The 19,118-nt window shown below is 37.9% G+C and overlaps 2 protein-coding genes and 1 long non-coding RNA gene across 5 annotated transcripts; 2 read left to right on the forward strand and 1 right to left on the reverse strand.

Moving 5' to 3' along the window:
* Window positions 1-1,073: 1,073 nt before the first annotated feature.
* Window positions 1,074-6,295, reverse strand: LOC147564078 (uncharacterized). The gene is made up of 2 exons (XR_015225904.1): window positions 6,154-6,295; window positions 1,074-1,331 (listed from the first exon to the last, which is right to left on the reverse strand). It is a non-coding gene; the product is annotated as an uncharacterized LOC147564078 (long non-coding RNA).
* Window positions 6,115-10,949, forward strand: SDG40 (SET domain group 40). Of its 3 annotated transcripts, none has more exons than XM_086643174.1 (9): window positions 6,115-6,701; window positions 7,229-7,367; window positions 7,518-7,599; window positions 7,688-7,927; window positions 8,042-8,192; window positions 8,404-8,535; window positions 8,637-8,777; window positions 9,662-9,898; window positions 10,281-10,949. In XM_086643174.1, the coding sequence occupies exons 4-9, from the start codon at window positions 7,755-7,757 to the stop codon at window positions 10,935-10,937; spliced, it is 1,491 nt and encodes a 496-aa protein (XP_086499300.1). In that variant the 5' UTR covers window positions 6,115-6,701; window positions 7,229-7,367; window positions 7,518-7,599; window positions 7,688-7,754; the 3' UTR covers window positions 10,938-10,949. The 3 variants fall into 3 exon arrangements, with proteins under 3 accessions (XP_086499300.1, XP_086499305.1, XP_086499308.1); XM_086643179.1 differs by having other exon boundaries at window positions 6,128-6,701; window positions 7,695-7,927; XM_086643182.1 differs by lacking the exons at window positions 6,115-6,701; window positions 7,229-7,367 and having other exon boundaries at window positions 7,433-7,599; window positions 7,695-7,927.
* A 4,122-nt stretch (window positions 10,950-15,071) lies between these two features.
* LOC147564080 (sucrose synthase 7-like) lies at window positions 15,072-18,645 on the forward strand. Its single transcript, XM_086664669.1, has 13 exons — window positions 15,072-15,175; window positions 15,252-15,384; window positions 15,475-15,629; window positions 15,725-15,917; window positions 16,004-16,122; window positions 16,213-16,429; window positions 16,530-16,625; window positions 16,721-16,894; window positions 16,990-17,106; window positions 17,183-17,349; window positions 17,452-17,676; window positions 17,771-18,340; window positions 18,453-18,645. The coding sequence occupies exons 1-13, from the start codon at window positions 15,078-15,080 to the stop codon at window positions 18,643-18,645; spliced, it is 2,457 nt and encodes an 818-aa protein (XP_086520795.1). The 5' UTR covers window positions 15,072-15,077.
* The last annotated feature ends 473 nt before the right edge of the window (window positions 18,646-19,118 follow it).

Consider the following 19,118-nt stretch of genomic DNA (forward strand, 5'->3'; position numbering starts at 1 on the left):
TTTTCAGACTCATTTTCTTTATCTGTTATTGCCAACGTATTTCATAGTCCAAAATGAAATTCCATTGGGACAAAGTAATCAATTAGAATAGATTGAAACAAAAAGATTGACTAATTCTTTTTACCAACAATTATATCGAGCTTGGGAGAGCTGTATGCCTAATTTCAAACTGCTAACCTAAAAGTAGATAAGTATTAGGCTAAACTGGAAATACTTTTGGTACTTTTAGATAAAATCAAGAAGATAAGGATGTGCCTTTTCCCTCTTTAGGGTTTCATTCTACATTCCTCTATACTCTCATAGGCTTCATAAATGTCTATGAAAAGACATCTTCTTTGACATTTCTCATATTAAATTAGGTAGGTAAGATTATCTTTGAATATCTTTCTTTATTCTCATTTTCTTTTTTGGTTTCTTTTGAGATCTTGTGTGCTCTTTTATGCATGGGATTTCCAAATCCTTTGTTATAAAGTAACATGCATATTTACAGGCTGGTTTGAAAAGTGGGGTCATTAGACTTATAACCTTTCCTCTGGTTTAAGACTTTCATTCCCAACTTTAGGTAGAAGATCAAAAGTTTCAAACATTTTAGGTATTCAAAACTTGCAGATACATTGCATGAATAAATTAGGTTTTCTTGATTATTTTCTTCAGCTTTCTAATTCCTCGGTCTTTACACGTAGATTACCGACTAAAAGAAGTAACTTGATAGGCCAAAAATCGAATGGTTATGATATTCAAACTTGTATAAATGCTGACATTGTCTCACCTTCAATAGTTATCTCAATAATGGACCGCCTTTTAGGTAAGTAGGTGAATCAACGGTCTAATAACAAACCACAATATCCGACCACACAACGTAACATAACAGAACGATTACAGCTAAAAGACCGATGGTTAGTGTGAGCCCTAAATCTTAGAAAGAAAAAACAGTGGTTAGCCTTGGCTAGTCAAGCTGATCATTCACATTATTGTCTATGGTTATAGTAACCAATCATATGTAACCAGAGTCAAACACGTCGAGCCCATAGAATCAAAAGCCCAATTCAAGTATCTGCGGGGCCACAAAATCATTTTCCCTCAAATGAAGTTTATTATACGAGAAAACTCAGATTTCAGCACATGATAATTCAGTATGAGTTTACTTATTCCACTAATAAACTAAAAAGTCAGCAAAACCCAACAAACCAACAGAAGATCATTCAAGAAAAACAAACAAATTAAAAGAAGATCGTCGTTTCATGAATACTAACAGTTCAAAATAGTCTCCAATCATAGATGGTGAATAGATACTCAAGGATCCTTCAATTTTAGATGTCAAACCCGATTTCCTGTCAATAATGAAATTCCATGTTAGCATATAAAAAGAAATCGTGCTGTCAAATAGTATCCACCGATTTACATCGTAAGCAACATAAGTATTGCCAGTATGAATAAAATGTATATGTATGTCAAAAACATCATGAGAATCTGCTGCATCACGAGAATATCGAATACGACGATAGATTATATATAATGTGGGTATACAACTGCAAGTCCATGGAGTCCAAGTCTTATACGCGTAGGACTATGTTGAAATCAGAAGAATCCACTGCATCATACGGTAGAAGCAAACACATACTTATGTATCTTATAATACATTAAAATGACCGACCCCAATGCTTTTGTATGTATCGTGGTCTTCAAATAAATTCTAAGAAATCTTAAGACACTTTTGCAGCAAAAATTCAGTGATGGGATCCACCTAAATCATTCAAAAATATAATAACACAATGATTGAAAGATAGATACCTAAAGTCAAAAAGGAACATAATTCCAGAAATAATTCGGCAATTAGCAGCAGTGATCACAGATTGATAGGGCCAAATTTAAGAAACTTCCGGTGACCTTTTCCCATTCCGACTGCTTTGAATATTTCTTTTTTTATTTGGACAGAATGTGAACCAACGCCAACATATATTCTCCATTTTTACTTTTTCAGCTTTCAATAGAAGTCAATTTAAAACTAATCTAGATTCATTGTGACTAGTTTCCATGTATCTATCTAAAGTAATGTCTTGTTTCTATCTCTTGACTTTTCCGGGTCTCGGGCGCTTTGATCAAGGAGGAAAAGGTAATGATTGATAGAGTGATACAAATACACAATAAGTCTATTAAACTTTTTAGTGTCTTCATATAATAGTAGATAGCATTTTGCTTTGTTGTTGTTAGGGAGTTACGAAACTATATACCTTCCTAAGCTCGGGCCTTGAGAGAAAACATGGAGAGTATATCCAAAGGGGGATGTATGTATGGGGCCTACTGACCTAGCACTGATGGATTAAACGAGGCATATGCTAGTGTCGCATTAGTGCTTCGCAGAGACTAAATTTCGCCTTATTAACGAACCGCTTCTGGACTTAAAACCATATTTAAACACTCGAATAACCTTAATGCGACTTCCCAACAAAACCATCGTACTCAAAACCAGGAAAAAAAAATTGTCTCTATCCCCTGATCAAGCTCTAGTGAGAAAGTAAATACTAGCAGGACAAACAGAGAAGCACTACCTGTTCTGTGTAACTCGGTCACCAAACAACACTAGGAAATACTACAAGTTAGATTTAGGACAATCACAACACATGCTTGTGGAACGTGGAACTGCAATAATTTAAGAAATCTCGTATCCAGAACTAGCCCAAGCTTGATAAGTTATCAGAGCGGGTGACCTTGGGCAGTCAGGCAGTGAGCTCTTTTACTTACAACTTACAAGTTTGGTTGGTAATATATTAAAGAGGAAAAAAAATCATGTGTGGCTTAAAAGCATGTTGGTACACTTTACAGGAATAGAGGGTCAAGTTATCGAGCAATATCCTGCTACTTCCAACCACCAATGTGATAGAGCGGGCCAGAGTAAACTTCTTTGAGATGGAAATCCATTTTAAAATATTGATGAACGAGATAAATGGAGAAACCCAATGGCTCTAGCGAGAGAAAAAGGAGAGAGATGGTGTAAGAAAAATACTGAATATCCACCATTTGTAAACGGCAGTGACAAAATTGTTGTTTGTTTTAACATGGAAGCACTGTTACAATCATGTTGAACTCCGAACAACTGGACGACCAGCAATCACTAGCTTAACCACAGCAGCACAAATATCAAGTCCTATAGGAAAATCTATTTGTTCTTGTAACTCAGTACTGCACGGCGGCACATAGATGCACCTGCATCTAATTCACGAATTTCTTACACGTACCTTTTGAGTAGAAGTTTTGCTACCTCCATAGGTAGCCCATACATGAAAAGGGTCACAGGAACGACAGTTTGTTATTGTGTGAATCAGTGGAAAGATAGTGAACGAGCGGAGAGAGTGAAAGAGAGCACACTAAAACTAATACCTCCAATTGACTAAAGGTGGTTAGTTTAGGTGGACTGGGCCCTTTTTCTCTTTCTTTGGTAAGGTTAAACTCACGGCCTCATTCTATACTACTGAGTAATCTAGGTATAAACCAGGCTCCACTGGAGCGAGCAATACCTTACAAAAATTAAATCAAATCAAATATAGAGGTATAACATGTATTTATTAATCAAATCAAGGAGGAGAGAGCAAAAGTAAATATAAATTAAATGAATAAAGTCCCCATAGCATATAACGCTAGTGGGTCACTTCTCTGGTCCAGGATAGAGAAAAGAAAGTTAAAAATGATATTTTCTCTTCGCCCCTGAAATAACGGGGAAGGGTAGCATCTCAAGATAGCCTATATAAAGATGAGGGAAGCAGAATTAGGGTAGAGAATTATGGAGGCAACTTCAATGAAGAAAAAAGGCCGTCATACAAAAGAATATAAAGATGAGGGAGAGACAAAATTGTGAGATATATTGAGCCTGGGATTGATTTTAGGGGAGATTACTAAATCGATTGAAGATGAAAGAAAGGGGTTATATTCTCTACATACATATAGATACGGCCATACGGGTGAGAATATGATCTTAAAGTGAGGAAATTGTGCGACTAAACTTGTTGGTATAGTTAACTTTAAACTTAATAATTGTTGAGTAGTTGAGGATTTTAAAGGAGATATTTACAACTAGAGATTTGTTTGATATTGTGACCCTGGGGATTAACTCTAAATATTTGAACTGGACAGCTCGACTTTTCCAGTATAGATTCAATGGTCTCCCACAAAAGTCCAAGTCCATTGTGCTCTAATGCTCTTTTATGAAGGTTTACTTACAAATTTTATATACTGCGAGACATCACAAGGCCCATGCACCCTAATAAACATAACCATGTTAGGGTTTGATATAACCAGGTGATATAAGGGGTACGAGTACGACACAACCAGGTAGTGTTAATATAATCAAAATATGTAGTGGTATAATACAACCCAGTAATATTTTAATTTTAATATAACTAGGAGACACTTATAATAGTCACCAAGTACACTTTCTTGAGAAGCATAGTTTTCCAGTTTTCCTCAATCGGTAGATTACTATCTTTACACGCACAAAGGTATTACCTACGACAGGGTAGGTTTATCCCTAGTTTTTATACACTGATGCATCCCACATGTTTTGATCCACCTTATTAATTGCACATTCCCCACACTCACCCCACTTGTCGCCCTTGACGACATCGTCCAGAAGCACGATTAATTTTACCTCAGTGCTAGTGTACCTATATCTATCTCAGGGACATTGCTAAAGATCCTCATTTAAGCGAGAAAAAGGAAGAAAAGAGAATCCAGTGGGTAGTCTAGGAGACGATCTGTGGACTGCTGAAAAGAATGCTTAGGAGTGAAGAACTTGAAGGTAATGAACTATGCTCTCAGATGGATTTGGACATTTGGGAGGAAAAGGGTGCCTTCTGGACTAGAATCCTAGTTGAGAAGTATGGAGAGCATATGTAACAAGATGAATAGATTCTTTGCCTTCTCCCGAGAAAAGGTGGGAGACAGGGAGAAAAATCAAATTCCAGCATCATTACTGGTAATACGAAGCCCCTCTCAAGAACCTCTTCCCCTCCTTATTTGCTCTGTTGACCAAAAAGGAAGGATAGATTTTCGAGTTCTGTCCTACATTCACAAAGTAATCAGATGGAATCTGCACTTCACAAGAAACATCAAGGACTGGGAGATCGAGCAAGTTGGATAGGTCCTGAAGATTTTGGAATGAATAAGCATCTCTACTAAATAGGATAAATGCAGATGGAAGAACATTGATGATGAAAATTTCACCATTAAGGCATAAAGACATACTACGGATTACTCGCCCAACAGGAACATATACGGAATGTGTGAGTCAGGCTGAGCAAGTTAAGCGAAGCCAATTCCCACCGAAGTAGGCTTCACATTGTGGGCACCTGTCTGGAAAAGCTCCCAGCTGTGGATATGATGACCAAGAGAGGTGAGAACCATGTAAATAGGTACTTTGTGTCTGACAAGGATTCGGGACCGGTCAACCAACTAATGATACATCCCACAGTGGTGAATAAGGTTTAGAAGCTTCGGGAAAAGCTGGTGCATGTCGGGAGGAGTAATAAATTGCTTGGATCAGTGGGAGGGATTGACAATGGTGAAAAAATCAAAAAAAGACACAGAAAGTGAATCCGCAAGATGTTGCACGGTTCATCCGGAAGAGAGGGTACACGTAATCTTGAAGGACAAAAGAATCACAGGCGTACTCATAACAGAGGGAGTTCAAGTGGTATAGGTAGCACCAATACCATATGCCCATAACTACAAATTCTTTCATAAGCATGTTGAGGCAATAAAAGAGAAGTCTCCCAAGCTAAAACAACACCTTCCATGTAACATTACAGTAGTCAAAGACTCCAAATTTCATATTTCATCAGTTTTTGAGTTGCGATTTTTTTTAATGATTTGTTACTAGGTCAATACAGAATGTATTTTCCTTCCAGAAACAGATTAAATCAATACAGAACTGAGATAAACCGATCATTTAGACGATAATACATAGACCTAAAAACAGAACCTTTCCAGATGATATAAATCATAAACCTAATATTACATAAATAGATCAAATTGAACAACACTAGAGTGAAAAACCCTAAAAGTATATGATTGTCAAATAAGTAGGGGTTGTATATAGTGGATGCCTAACTAAAAGTTATTGAATTAGATCGAATAAAGAGGGAGAAGGGGCTCTATTACCTGAAGATGAATCAGACATTGGCAGTGGTGGGAATGAAAGGGATTCCTTGTTTTTTCTGCTGCTCTTGTTGTTCACGGATCTTCTGCATCTTCAGTAACCTTTCCATGACAAGTTCGTACTCGCACTTCTCGTAGATGTGGCGTTCGTTCTCGCACTTCCATGGAAGATAGAATTCAGATTGTCTGCATTTGTTGAGTGGGATGAGAAGATGAGCACATTGATCTCTGTATGGTATCGGAACCCTAGCTTCCACCATCTCTTCCTGTGTTGCTATCATCTTCTTCGATGATCCTTCTACCTCCATTTTCTCTCTCTCTAAGTTTTCTTTCTCCTACTCGATACCAAACGCTGGAATTTGACGAGAATCAATCTGTGAGAGTTCTAGTTCAATGGACATTCGATGGACTTGAAACATAAAGCTATGTTTGGCGAACCAAAATAAAATGTTCTAAGAATGAGTAAGAAATTGGTTTTCCCGTGCAAAAAGTGGGAAAAATATGTGGACACCTTTTTTTCCCCTTAGAAATTGACTTTCATACACCTAAGAGCAGCTCCAACGTGGGTGGGGCTGGGGCTCCCAATTCAAATTTTGGGAGCCCCAGCCCCAGCCCCAGCCCCAGCCCTCCAACCCGGGAGCCCCGGGGCTGGGAGCCCCATGCTCCCGGGCTCCCAATATAGCCGTTGGGGGTCTCCCAACGGTTATTTTGGGCCCACCTTATTTTATTTTTTTTTAATTTTTTTAATTTTTTTTTAAACTAATTTTTTTTTTAATATTCTTATTATTTTAAATACTACTTTTTTAAGTATTTTTCTCTAATTTTTATTTTTGTGTTTATCTTTTTGAAATTATCTCTCTCGAATAATATCACATTTTAATTCATAGTCGAAATCTAATAATTTATAGTCGAAATTTAAAATCAAAATTTCGCACACATACTTCGCACACGTATAATATATTGATTTGGGAGCCCCGGTTGGGAGCCCAACGTTGGAATTGAGGAAAACCCCGGGGCTCCCAAAATTCAGGGGCTCCCAAAATTGGGAGCCCGAACCCCACGTTGGAGTTGCTCTAAGTACCTACCAAACAGTGTGAGAAAATCTAATTTCCAACTTGATTTTCACACGCCGCAACTCAGTAAAGGTTTTGGTGGCCTTCAATCGTCTTCATCAAAGAGGAAGCAGATAATCATGGAAATAGGATGTATTTTCCCCAGTAAGCCCTATTTCTCTATGTGTATTTAAAAACCCTTTTAGATTAACATATAGTAGAAGATTTTACTTCGCCCAAATTGGTTTTTTTTTTTTTTGAGTTTCTAATGTTTCAGTTTCTCTTATATTCTCACCACTGAGATTCTTTATTCAGCTTTTCAGGTGCTTTCTAAGCTATTGAATCAAAATGGGTACTTGTAATTTTATATCTTCCTCAAGATGAAGTCTTTGAAAAGGTTAGTTTTTGTTTGAAAACATCATCATATCTTTCCATTTCTTTGTAAGTCAATGTGATCAATCGGTATAAATTTTAAATATGGGTAGTTTGTAGCTTCTACTTGTGAAGGGTGTATACTGTATTGTGTGTGTGTGTGTTGAGAGAGAGAGAGAGATGGAAGAAAAGCAAGAAGAAAGCTTGGTAAAATTTCTGAAATGGGCAAAAGAGCTTGGAATTACAGATTCTCCACCAAATCCTTTGCACTCTGAAGCTCTTCTTACATCTCCTTCAGTATCATCTTGTTTGGGCAAATCCCTCTTCATTTCACAGTTCCCGGAGGCCGGAGGGTAAGTTTTTCGAGTTCTCTTGCTCTCACTTGTTTTATCGTCACTTTTCGATTTAATCCGTGTTTTTGAAGTGCATTATATCTAACAGTCGTGACCGTGCTTTCGCATATGCAGAAGAGGTTTAGCAGCTGCTCGTGATCTTAGGAAACATGAACTTATCCTCAGAGTACCCAAATCTGCTCTAATGACTACTCAAAGTCTCATGTTAAGAGATCAAAAGCTATCTATTTCTATCAAGAGATATCCCCATCTCTCCTCTACCCAGGTATTTTCATTGTCTTCTTTCTCCTCATCGAATATCCTAGCTAAACCCTGTACCTGTATCTCATGTTGGATGATGATTTATTAGTACTTTTGTTCTGAATTTTTCGTATATAATTATCAAATGTCGAATGTTCTCGAAACCCTATACGTAAACCTATTGTTGTTGCACGTACAATGGACTAATGTTGTGTTTACTGTTGATGTAAATACAGATTTTGGGTGTATGTTTATTAGCTGAAATGGGTAAAGGGAAGTCTTCTTTGTGGTACCCTTACTTAATGCAGCTTCCACGCCAGTACGAAACCCTACCGGGCTTTACTCACTTTGAGACTCAAGCTCTACAAGTACAGTTCAATTATGAAGCTTTTGTTTTCATTTTCGGAATTTGAAGGTTGAAATGAATTGTTGATAGAGTGTTTAGTAACTTTACTTGTTGGTTTGATAGGTTGATGATGCAATCTGGGCTACAGAAAGAGCTATATCTAAAGCTGAAAGTGAGTGGAGAGACGCTATTCCTCTTATGCAGGAACTCGAGCTCAGGCCTCAACTTCTAACTTTTAAGTCATGGCTGTGGTCAACAGCAACGGTGAGTCTTTTCTATGTCTAGTGGCTCCAGTCAAGGTCTTAGTTTTCAGTATAAACAAATACGATTTGCCCGTGATTTGGATCTGGCCAAAAAGTGAATGGTTATTTTAGACCTTTGGTATATCTCCGTAGCCTTGAAAAATAATGCAATTCTGGTAATTCAATTGATAGTCTGTATCTTTTTTGTAGTTTGATAATCGATTGAGTTCAAGTTTATTTTGGTTACTAATATTAATCACGAATTGAAATTCGAAGTCCTGGACGAGCCAAGAAAAGTGGACCCTTCAATAAATCTAGAAATGGTAACTTTGTTACATTCTGGAAAAAAAAAACTTTCGATGACCTTAATCTCTAAAAAAATATTATGTCCTTTCTTTCTCTTCTAACCGGGTCAACTACTGGATTACAAATGCACAAACTTTTCGGGTCTATCCACTTTCGACCTTCTACATCTGATAGAATCAAGGTTACCAGATTCGCTGGAACCCCCTGCGAACCGCGATCTGGTTCGCGCGAACCCTTTTAGGGTACGTTTGCGAACCAGATCGCCCGATCTAGCGAACCGATTCTCATGAAGAACGGTAGGAACACAATCGAAATTTTTTGTGATGAACACAATCGAAAAATGGGAGAATTAGATACAAATACAATTATTGGTGAAGAATTTTGGGAGAAATTTTATATTAATCGAATTATGTACCGAATTATCGTACCGAATGGGTATACCCCCCACGTACCGGATACACTCTAATAGGCGTACCGCGTACCCGTTTTCGTACCGCGTACCGGAGCGTACCGCGAATCTGGTAACCTTGGATAGAATAATGAAACCATTTTGGCTTTTTATATCGTTTTCTCTCATTAAACTCTTAATTTTGCTTGAAGATATCCTCTCGTACATTGCATGTACCATGGGATTGTGCTGGATGTTTATGCCCTGTGGGTGACTTGTTTAATTATGCTGTCCCTGGGGAGGAATTGTTTTATGCCGAAGAGATCGATAGTTGGATAGAAAATTCCTTCTCTGGAATCAGTTCACAGAGGTTAACTGATGCTGGTTATGAGGAAGATGTTCAGGCATATTGCTTTTATGCCAGGAAGAGCTACAGAAAAGGAGATCAGGTACAACCTGAATGATTTTCCTCTTTTAATTTACGCTACCATGAGAATAGATCTAGAATCTTCTTCGCAATCTTTAGTGGGGAACTGTTTTCAGTCAAAAGGCTAAGGCCGGGCCGAAGCCATGATGCTACTCAGAACGGTCGCTTTCATTACCTTTTACGTATTCACGCCATCCGAAGTTCCTAAAGGCGAGGAAGAAGAATATGTGTAAGGGTATGCTCGGCTTACGGAAGAGCTTAACTATGAGCTAAAGTTTCTCAATTTATGCGAATAAGATTAATACTTTATAGTTCTTCAAGTTTTCTTGTTACTATTAGAGAGTAGAGCAAGGTTATGAGCTTATGTTAAAGAGCATTAATGTTCAAACTTGTCATATTTGCAGGTTCTATTAGGCTATGGAACATACACAAATTTAGAACTACTTGAGCACTATGGGTTTCTGCTTAAATCGAATCTGAACGATAAGGTCTTCATTCAGTTGCAACCAGACATGAACTCCAATTCATGGCCTAAAGACTCAATTTATGTCGGACACGACGGAAAACCATCGTTTGCTCTACTATCAGCCTTACGCTTGTGGGCAACTCCACCAAACAATCGAAAATCTGTTGGTCACCTTGCATACTCAGGAGCTCAACTTTCCACTGAGAACGAGATATCGGTTATGAAATGGGTGAAAAAGAATTGTCATATTCTTCTAGAAAAATTGCCAACTTCAATTGAAGACGATATTTTGCTTTTACAATACATCGAGAAAATTCAAGATCAGCCTTCATTTCATGAAGTTAAAAAGATGATCTTGGCTTTCGAAGGCGAAATGGGTGGTTTCTTTCAGGCCACCAATTTGCCGAAGCCGGGTGATGTCGACGATTTACAATTGTCTAAGAAGGCTATAAGGTCAAGAGAGAGATGGAAGTTGGCAGTTGAATGGAGGATCAGGTATAAACAAATCCTTACTGATTGTATTTGTTATTGCACAAATGTTATTGATAATATTTCTGTCCATCATCTTTCCTCCATGAGAACTAATGAAAACTAGTTTTGGAACCTCCATCTACTTGAATTCTCTAGCAATTGAATACTAAGGAATAGTGTTGTTAATTTTTTTTTTCCCCCAGGAATAACCAAATGCCATTGAACTTCGAAAAATTTGGTTAGCAAAATAAAGTTTTATAAGGTAATTAAGGAAGACAGTTAGTATTGGGCAAGAATTGATACACATGAAGATTGAAATTGCTGTGGGTGGAAACCCTAAAAACAAATACCAGGAGCTACCATGGGACACCATCATGTAGTAGGGGAGTTTTATAATCATTTTGAGTTTGATTCCATACATTAGTTGCCAATGACATGCCTTTAAATTTCAAAACTGTGTGAACAATACGGAGAATCAACTTTTGAGTCAAACTTTGAAGAGGGAAAAAAATCATTTCTCGTCTAAATTTTTTGAAACCTACTGATGGAACAATTGAGAAACAAAGAAGCAGGCTGGTCATACTTTTCCGGAAATTTATAGCTTATGTGACAGTTGCAACGCTTGGAGGTTAATTTTTTTTTTTTTTGAAAATCCAACAAATTTATTATTTATACCTTTAATAACAATAGATTACACCTCCTCTACAAATTTAATTTGGAATCTCTAGGATTTTAAAGATTTGGGTCTAACACTTTCAAAACCACTTGAACAAGGCCAGCGCTTTGGGGAAAGCTAAATAGTTTCCGGGGTGTGAAGACTTGGTCAAAAATTGGTCAATTATGTTTGACAATTTTATTTAGGGGGAAAGCAAAATAGCTTCTCCACCTCAGCTCTCTCTCTCTCCACCTCATTTCTCTCCCTCCACATCATCTTCTCTCTCCACATCATCTTCTCTCTCTCTTCTCCGATAGGTCGCCGGCCGGAAAATTTTCCGGCCGGCGACCATGAAAAAAAAAAAAAAAATCACTCACTCTCTCTCTCTCTCTCTAGAAACTCTGGCGAAGAGGTTTCCCTTCGCCGGAGTTCCGGTCTGTTCTTCAACCCCTTCGCCGGAGTTTCTAGAGAGAGAGTGAGTGAAATAATTTTTTTTTTTTCATGGTCGCCGGCCGGAAAATTTTCCGGCCGGCGACCTATCGGAGAAGAGAGAGAGAAGATGAGGTGGAGAGAGAAGATGAGGTGGAGGGAGGTGAGGGGGAGAGTTTTTTGTTTTGAACCATATTCCTCATAAAATATGTTTCCCCGGAAACTTTTCAAAATTTTGCATATTCCCTTTAAAATTTCACACCCCGGAAACTATTTAGCTTTCCCCTAAAGCGTTGGCCCTTGAACAATTAAGAGTTGATAAGAGTAAAGCTATTTGTCAATTAAAATTTGAAACATATTCAATTACCAGTTTCTAAACCCTTGGTCCAAACATTTTGGCTCGCAACTCAGTCGAGTCAGATTTAGACAATCAGCGAAACAATCACGCAACACAATGGTCTGGATGTAACATGGGTTTAGGCTTTGAATTTTTTTTTTTTTGTTGAGAGGTTTAGGCTTTGAATTTGCTATGGGGTACATGAAAAAATTGAATCCGTATGGGTACATAAAATTTGTTATGGTATGATGGTTTTATGGGGACTAGGTAAGATTTCTCTACTTTTGGAGGGACTGAATGTTTAATGGGCCATAGATTTTAGATATTCTAGCTTATCCTTTTTCTGCAAAAATACCACCATCTTCCCCGCCTTGGAACTGTAACCATTATTTTTAGGCCAGTGTTTTGGAGAAATAAACAAAATTTCCGGGGCAATTAGGTGGAAATAAATTTTTTTGTTTCTTCCAAACACTACCCATTTCTTCTTCCACCATCTTCTTTCTCACCAACATCAACTCCGGCGACCATTATTTCCGGCGATAACTCCGATCATCCATCTCTCTCTCTCTTCATCCCTCTCTTTCCTCTATCTCTCTTCATCTCTCTCTTTCTTCCATCTTCTCTCTCTTTCCTTTTTTTTTTCAGATTCCGGCGAAGGGACCATTCCCTTCGCCGGAACTTAGAGAGAGAGAAAAGAAAAATACAGAGAAGAGAGGGAGAGGAGAGAGAAAGAGAGGAGAGAGTGAGATCCGGTCGCCGGAGAGGGAGAGTTGGCCGGAGAAGAGAGATAAGGTGCGTTTGGATGAGTTTTTTTGGTTTTCCACCGTCTCCCCCAGAAACTTTTTAGCTTCCCCAAAGCGGTGACCTATTTTTAGAGTTAATTTCATTTTAACCCCTAAAGACTAACTGGCCAAAATGACTTTTTAAAGATAACCAACTTCTAATTTGGTCTTCTTTTTTCATTTTCCTGGCATTTTTTCGTATGGTGGTGAGCTGGCTTTTTATAACATATCAAACTAATCATTTACTTTTTTTCAATTTTCAAAAATCTACTTTTCTTTTTCTTTCTACCTTCTCATCAACTTACTCTCCATTTCCTTTGAACATTTCGTTTGAACTGACAATGTCGTTCGATACAATCATTTTAATTTGTCTTGTAAAATGCATTACAATGACCTAAAAGTTCTTAAAATGAGATACTGCCAAATGCCAGTGACTCGAGTGAGTTAAGTTCCAAACTTCTTTGAAGCTGAAATGGGTCTTCATGATTTTTTTTTTTTGTTGAGGGGGGGTCTTCATGATTTGGTCTCCATGGTTCTTTAAAGTATGAGACAGTAGTACCAAATGCCAACGACTTGAGTGAGTTAAGATCCAAACTTACTGGAAGCTGAAATCCATCTTCATGATTTGGTCTCCATGGTTCTTTAAAGTGATAGGGTTTTCCAATTGACACAAATATTCTTCTTCTTCTATCTCACCCTGACGAAGGTCACGAAGAAGGGGCATTGCCACTAAAACTTCCAGGGCGCCTTTGACCAAGTCTTGGGTGAAAAACATTGTTTTTAACATGTTTGGACATTGCCCCTAAAACTTCCAGAGTATTGGCGGCTCGCTGTATTTGGTATGGCTCAACAAAAAAGAAGGATTTGGTGTAAGTTGCTTTGATGTGTAATTCCACTGTGACAACTTAAGGCAGGTTATTGTGACACACACCAATAATACTTAGCCATTAACTGATTAACCAATGGTGTGTACAACTACGGGTGGTACTGGTATCGGCCGGATATGAACGCCCGCGGGCATTTGAAGCATCGGGTCGGACATATCGGGCACTGAACTTCTTTCGTTATTAGGGTAAGCGGGTCAACGGACACTTGAAGCATAGGGCCAATTGTAATATCCTACTAATGTTTGTATTAGCTGGTAAAGAGATAAAGGGTTAACCACTAACCCAAATAAGAAAACAATGAAAGTGGAAAACAATTTAAAACCAAAAAGGTCCAATCCTATCATTATCAAAAAACACAAGTTAAAGCAAAATGGATGGGACGCCCTCTGATTACTCAGTTAAAGTTGAATTCTTAGTAATAGCATTCTCACTTGTGGGAGGGAGTCAAAAAGATAATTTCGTAGTCAAGCATATAACACGTGAAAGGTTTAAAAATCACATACGTGTTCCACGTGATCTAAAAAAAAGTGTTAGGCTCAAACAATGTCACACGTGGAAGAGCGTGTGACAATAGCCCCACGTGAGAAAGAGATAATCTCTTAACCAAGAATATATTGTCCGGATCCTTCCACGCATTGCCAATTAGTTTTATGTTAGGTGACTACAAACTTAACATGGTATCAAAGTTAGACCCACACGTACTCCACGTTATCCATAAAAAAGAAAAAAAATGTGCTAGGCTCAAATAACGTCATACGTGAAGGAGCACTTGAGAATAGTCGTACATGAAAAGGGTGATCTAGTAACCAAGAATTAAATTTCTATGTCCTCTCAAGTGATTACCGATTAGATTTGAGTTGGATGACTACGAACTTAATAGAAGTGTCGTGCTCCTTATAAGAAATTAAACACCATTTTCTAGAGATGCATTTTAATGTCGTGAGACCCTAAAATACCAAAGCGGCCATTGTCGCTGGCACGCTGATCAACACAATTCTACTACAGAATTTATTTAATTCCTCAGAGATGCTTCTTTGTTTTCCTATAAAAAACCATTTCTATAAATTTTCATTTCATAACTGAGTTTCTTCTTAAAAGCTGACTCATCTCTTCTTCCTCATGAACTTACTACCTTTCAGTTTTTCAAAGCATTGGATACTCACTTTCTTCTATAATGGCTTCTTGGACATTTAAACGGTCGGACTCCATTGCGGATACTATGCATGAAGCCTCGAGAAAGAGCCAGTATGAAATGAAGACTTGTTTTACTAGGTGGTTTTCCAGAAAAATTCATTAACTTTTACTACTAAATTTTTCATCATTCTTCTGATGTTATATTTATTTATAGATATGTTGCAGAAGGGAGAAGACTGATGAAACCTCAGAATATAATGGATGAAATGGAGGAATCCGTAGACGATGAGATTGAAAGGGCAAGGGTTATAGAGAGTGAGCTTGGTTACATTCTTTGTTCAACTCAGGTATCAATATTTTTTTTCTTTTCTCCAATTTTGTTGAAGAAAGAATTAAGAAACTAAATTCACAACATACCAAGTCTTTCTCTGTTGCAGGAGGCAGCAGTTGTTCCTCCATATATTGCATTTGCAGTGAGACCCAACCCCGGATTCTGGGAATTTGTAAAGGTTAATTCTGATGATCTAGCAGTTGAGGAAATAACTTCTTCGGAATACCTGAAATTCAAAGAAACGATCTTCGATGAGGAATGGTAAGTATATGAATATAAACTCAACGGATTGTCGAAGACGATAGAACGATAAATGGTGTTTACTGCATCGTAACTAATCAGAAATTGACTTACAGGGCACAAGATGATAATGCATTCGAAGTAGATTTCGGAGCATTCGACTTTACCATGCCTACTATTACCTTACCATCTTCAATCGGGAACGGAGTGAACTATGTCACAAAATTTATGTCTTCCAAACTGGGTGGAGATCACGAGAACGCAAAACCATTGCTAGACCACTTGCTTGCATTATATCACAAAGGACAAGTATAGAAAAATGAAACCTGATTACAAAACAAGAAGAATAATTGTTAGCGTAAGGAAATCTAACAAGTTAATCTTACAATTTGCAGAAGCTTATGATCAGCAGCACTCTTGACACTGTTAACAAGCTTCGGAAAAGTTTGGTAGAAGCAGGAGTATTTGTCTCTTCACTTCCCAAAGAAACACCTTATCAGGAATTCGAACATCGGTACCCTTCTGATATGTTTTTGCATCAAGGTATCTAGATTAAAATCAGATAATATGCGTAAAAAGTTATTGGGTTTTCCTATGATTTCAGGTTTCTCGAGTGGGGTTTCGAGAAAGGTTGGGGTGATACAGCAGAAACAGTTAAAGAGACTGTTCGTTCACTTTCCGAGGTACTTCAAGCACCGGATCCTCAAAATATAGAGAAGTTTTTTGGAAGGATTCCAACAATCTTCAACATTGTTACATTTGCACCCCATGGATACTTTGCCCAAGCCGGTGTTCTTGGCTTGCCTGATACCGGCGGTCTGGTGAAAATCGATTACCCTGTTCACTATATAAATAGTATCTTGTATCTAAGTTATGAAACCCATCAATTAACTTCGCAATATTTTGCGTGCTATTATACAGGTTGTATATGTCTTGGATCAAGTGAGAGCCATGGAAGCGGAACTGCTAATTAGAATTAAAAGGCAAGGACTGAATGTAAAGCCCCAAATTGTTGTGGTGCGTTAAATGTCACAATCTAAAATGCTTTGTCATGGATTAAAAAAAAATAATTAGGTGGCTCACGGAGACTCATTCTCTGCACTTCCACACAGGTTACACGACTAATACCAGATGCTAAAGGGACTAAATGCAACCAAGAATTGGAACCGATTCTCGGTACTAACCATTCCCACATTCTCCGGGTTCCATTTAGAACCGAAAACGGTATTCTTAGACAATGGATTTCTCGCTTCGATATGTATCCTTACCTTGAGAGGTTTTCTAAGGTAAGTTATCTAACTAACTTGACATACGCCATCCCACCTATTTATCATTTGTACATAAATTATTCATTTGTGGTGTTCTTTCTTCTGTACTATAGGATGCAACTGAGAAAATCCTTGAGTACATGGAAGGGAAACCAGATCTCATAATCGGAAACTACACCAATGGGAACCTTGTAGCCTCTCTAGTGGCAAGCAAACTTGGAGTAACTCAGGTAGGATGGCGTTCATCAATTGAAAAGAATTAGTGGTGTAGTTACTTTTACTGACATCTTATTTCTCCTAATATAGGGAACTATAGCTCATGCTCTAGAAAAAACTAAGTATCAAGATTCAGATGTAAACTGGAAGGAACTAGAGCCGAAATATCATTTCTCATGCCAATTCACAGCTGATGTGATTGCGATGAATAGCACAGATTTTATCATCACTAGCACATACCAAGAAATCGTGGGAAGGTAAAATCTTACTTCACAGGACCTAATCCACGAATATTTGACTCTGATTCGACCTTGTTATAAACCAAAATTGATTCTGAGTTCTGATACCTGTTTCAACAGCAAGGAGAGGCCAGGACAATATGAAACACATTTTGCATTTACAATGCCAGGTCTTTGTCGAGTCGTATCAGGCATCAATGTCTTTGATCCCAAGTTCAACATTACTGCTCCAGGGGCTGATCAGTCTGTCTACTTTCCCTACACACAGAAACAAGAGAGGTTAACCGCATTTCATCCAGCAATCGAAGAACTACTCTATAGCAAGGATGAAAACAACAAACACCTGTGAGTTCTTTACAGTTAAAATCGATTTAAACCCGTTACAAGCTAATATAAGTTTAGTAATTAATTTCTAAGACCTAATCTTCTCTTGGAACAGTGGCTTCCTTTCAGACAGGACAAAACCCATCATCTTCTCGATGGCTAGACTTGATATAGTGAAGAACCTAACAGGATTAACCGAATGGTATGGAAAGAACAAGAGGCTAAGAAATTTGGTTAATCTTGTCATTGTTGGCGGCGGCTTCATTGACCCATCAATATCAAAGGACAGAGAAGAAACTGCTGAAATAAGAAAGATGCATTCAATTATTGAGAAATATCAACTCATAGGTCAAATGAGATGGATAGTTGCTCAGAACGACAGAGTTTGTAACGGAGAGCTTTACCGTTGTATAGCAGACACAAAGGGAGCTTTTGTGCAGCCTGCTTTAAACGAACCATTTGGTCTTACAGTTATCGAGGCAATGAACAGTGGACTACCTACTTTTGCAACTAATCAAGGAGGTCCAGCCGAAATTATTATCGACGGTCAATCAGGAATTCATATTGATCCAAATAATGGAGATGATTTTAGTAACAAAATTGCTGATTTCTTCGAGAAATGCAAGGAAGATCCTGAACACTGGAACATAATGTCCATAGCCGGTATCAAACGTATCAATGAATGGTAAATTAACAAACCTAATCATCGAAATCGAATAGTTGTACAATCTAGATACTTGTTTGATCTTTGTGTTTAGACTTGTTATTTTTACTAATTTTCGGAGATTGTTTTGCAGTTATACTTGGAAGATTTATGCAAAAAAAGTATTGAACATGGGATCAATCTACGGCTTCTGGAAACAATTGAACAAGGATCAAAAGCAAGCAAAACAAAGATACATTCAAATGTTGTACTACAATCTGCAATTCAAGAAGCTTGTTAGTTCTTGTGACCATGTTTTAGGTGAAGAATTTGGCTATTGCAAGTGACATATACCACGGCCAGAAATTGAACCTCAGATACAACCGTGGGTTGTGATTAATTTCTTACTAGGTTTTGTTTGGTACTATCAATGTGAAAGTGAATGTTCAAGAAAGTGCGGATGACAAACCTAGAACAATTTTTAAAAAATTTAGCAACTATTGAAATTAATGCAAAAGATACCTGAATGAGGCAAGCATGTGGAATTCATGGATGTGGTATAAGGACGGACGGACCTGATCGATCTGCTCTGACTCCACAGTAAATGGACGAATAGAGCTCGATCTTTTATGAACATTAAGCAGCAAACAAGCGAAGCCATTAATGGCCACTGTCTTTGTGTTCCCAGTCACTCTAAATGTCCACAAAAGTCCCAATCCACTACCCTAAGTGTATAAATGATTTCATCTTACCCACGAAAATTGGTGAAGACATCAGACAGACAAATGTATAAAGGAAAAGTGAAAGTGAAAGTGTTAGG

This window comes from Eschscholzia californica, unplaced genomic scaffold, assembly GCF_041429995.1.
Source record: "Eschscholzia californica isolate CP2 unplaced genomic scaffold, dmEscCali1.0.p SCAF_1, whole genome shotgun sequence".
NCBI lineage: Eukaryota > Viridiplantae > Streptophyta > Magnoliopsida > Ranunculales > Papaveraceae > Eschscholzia > Eschscholzia californica.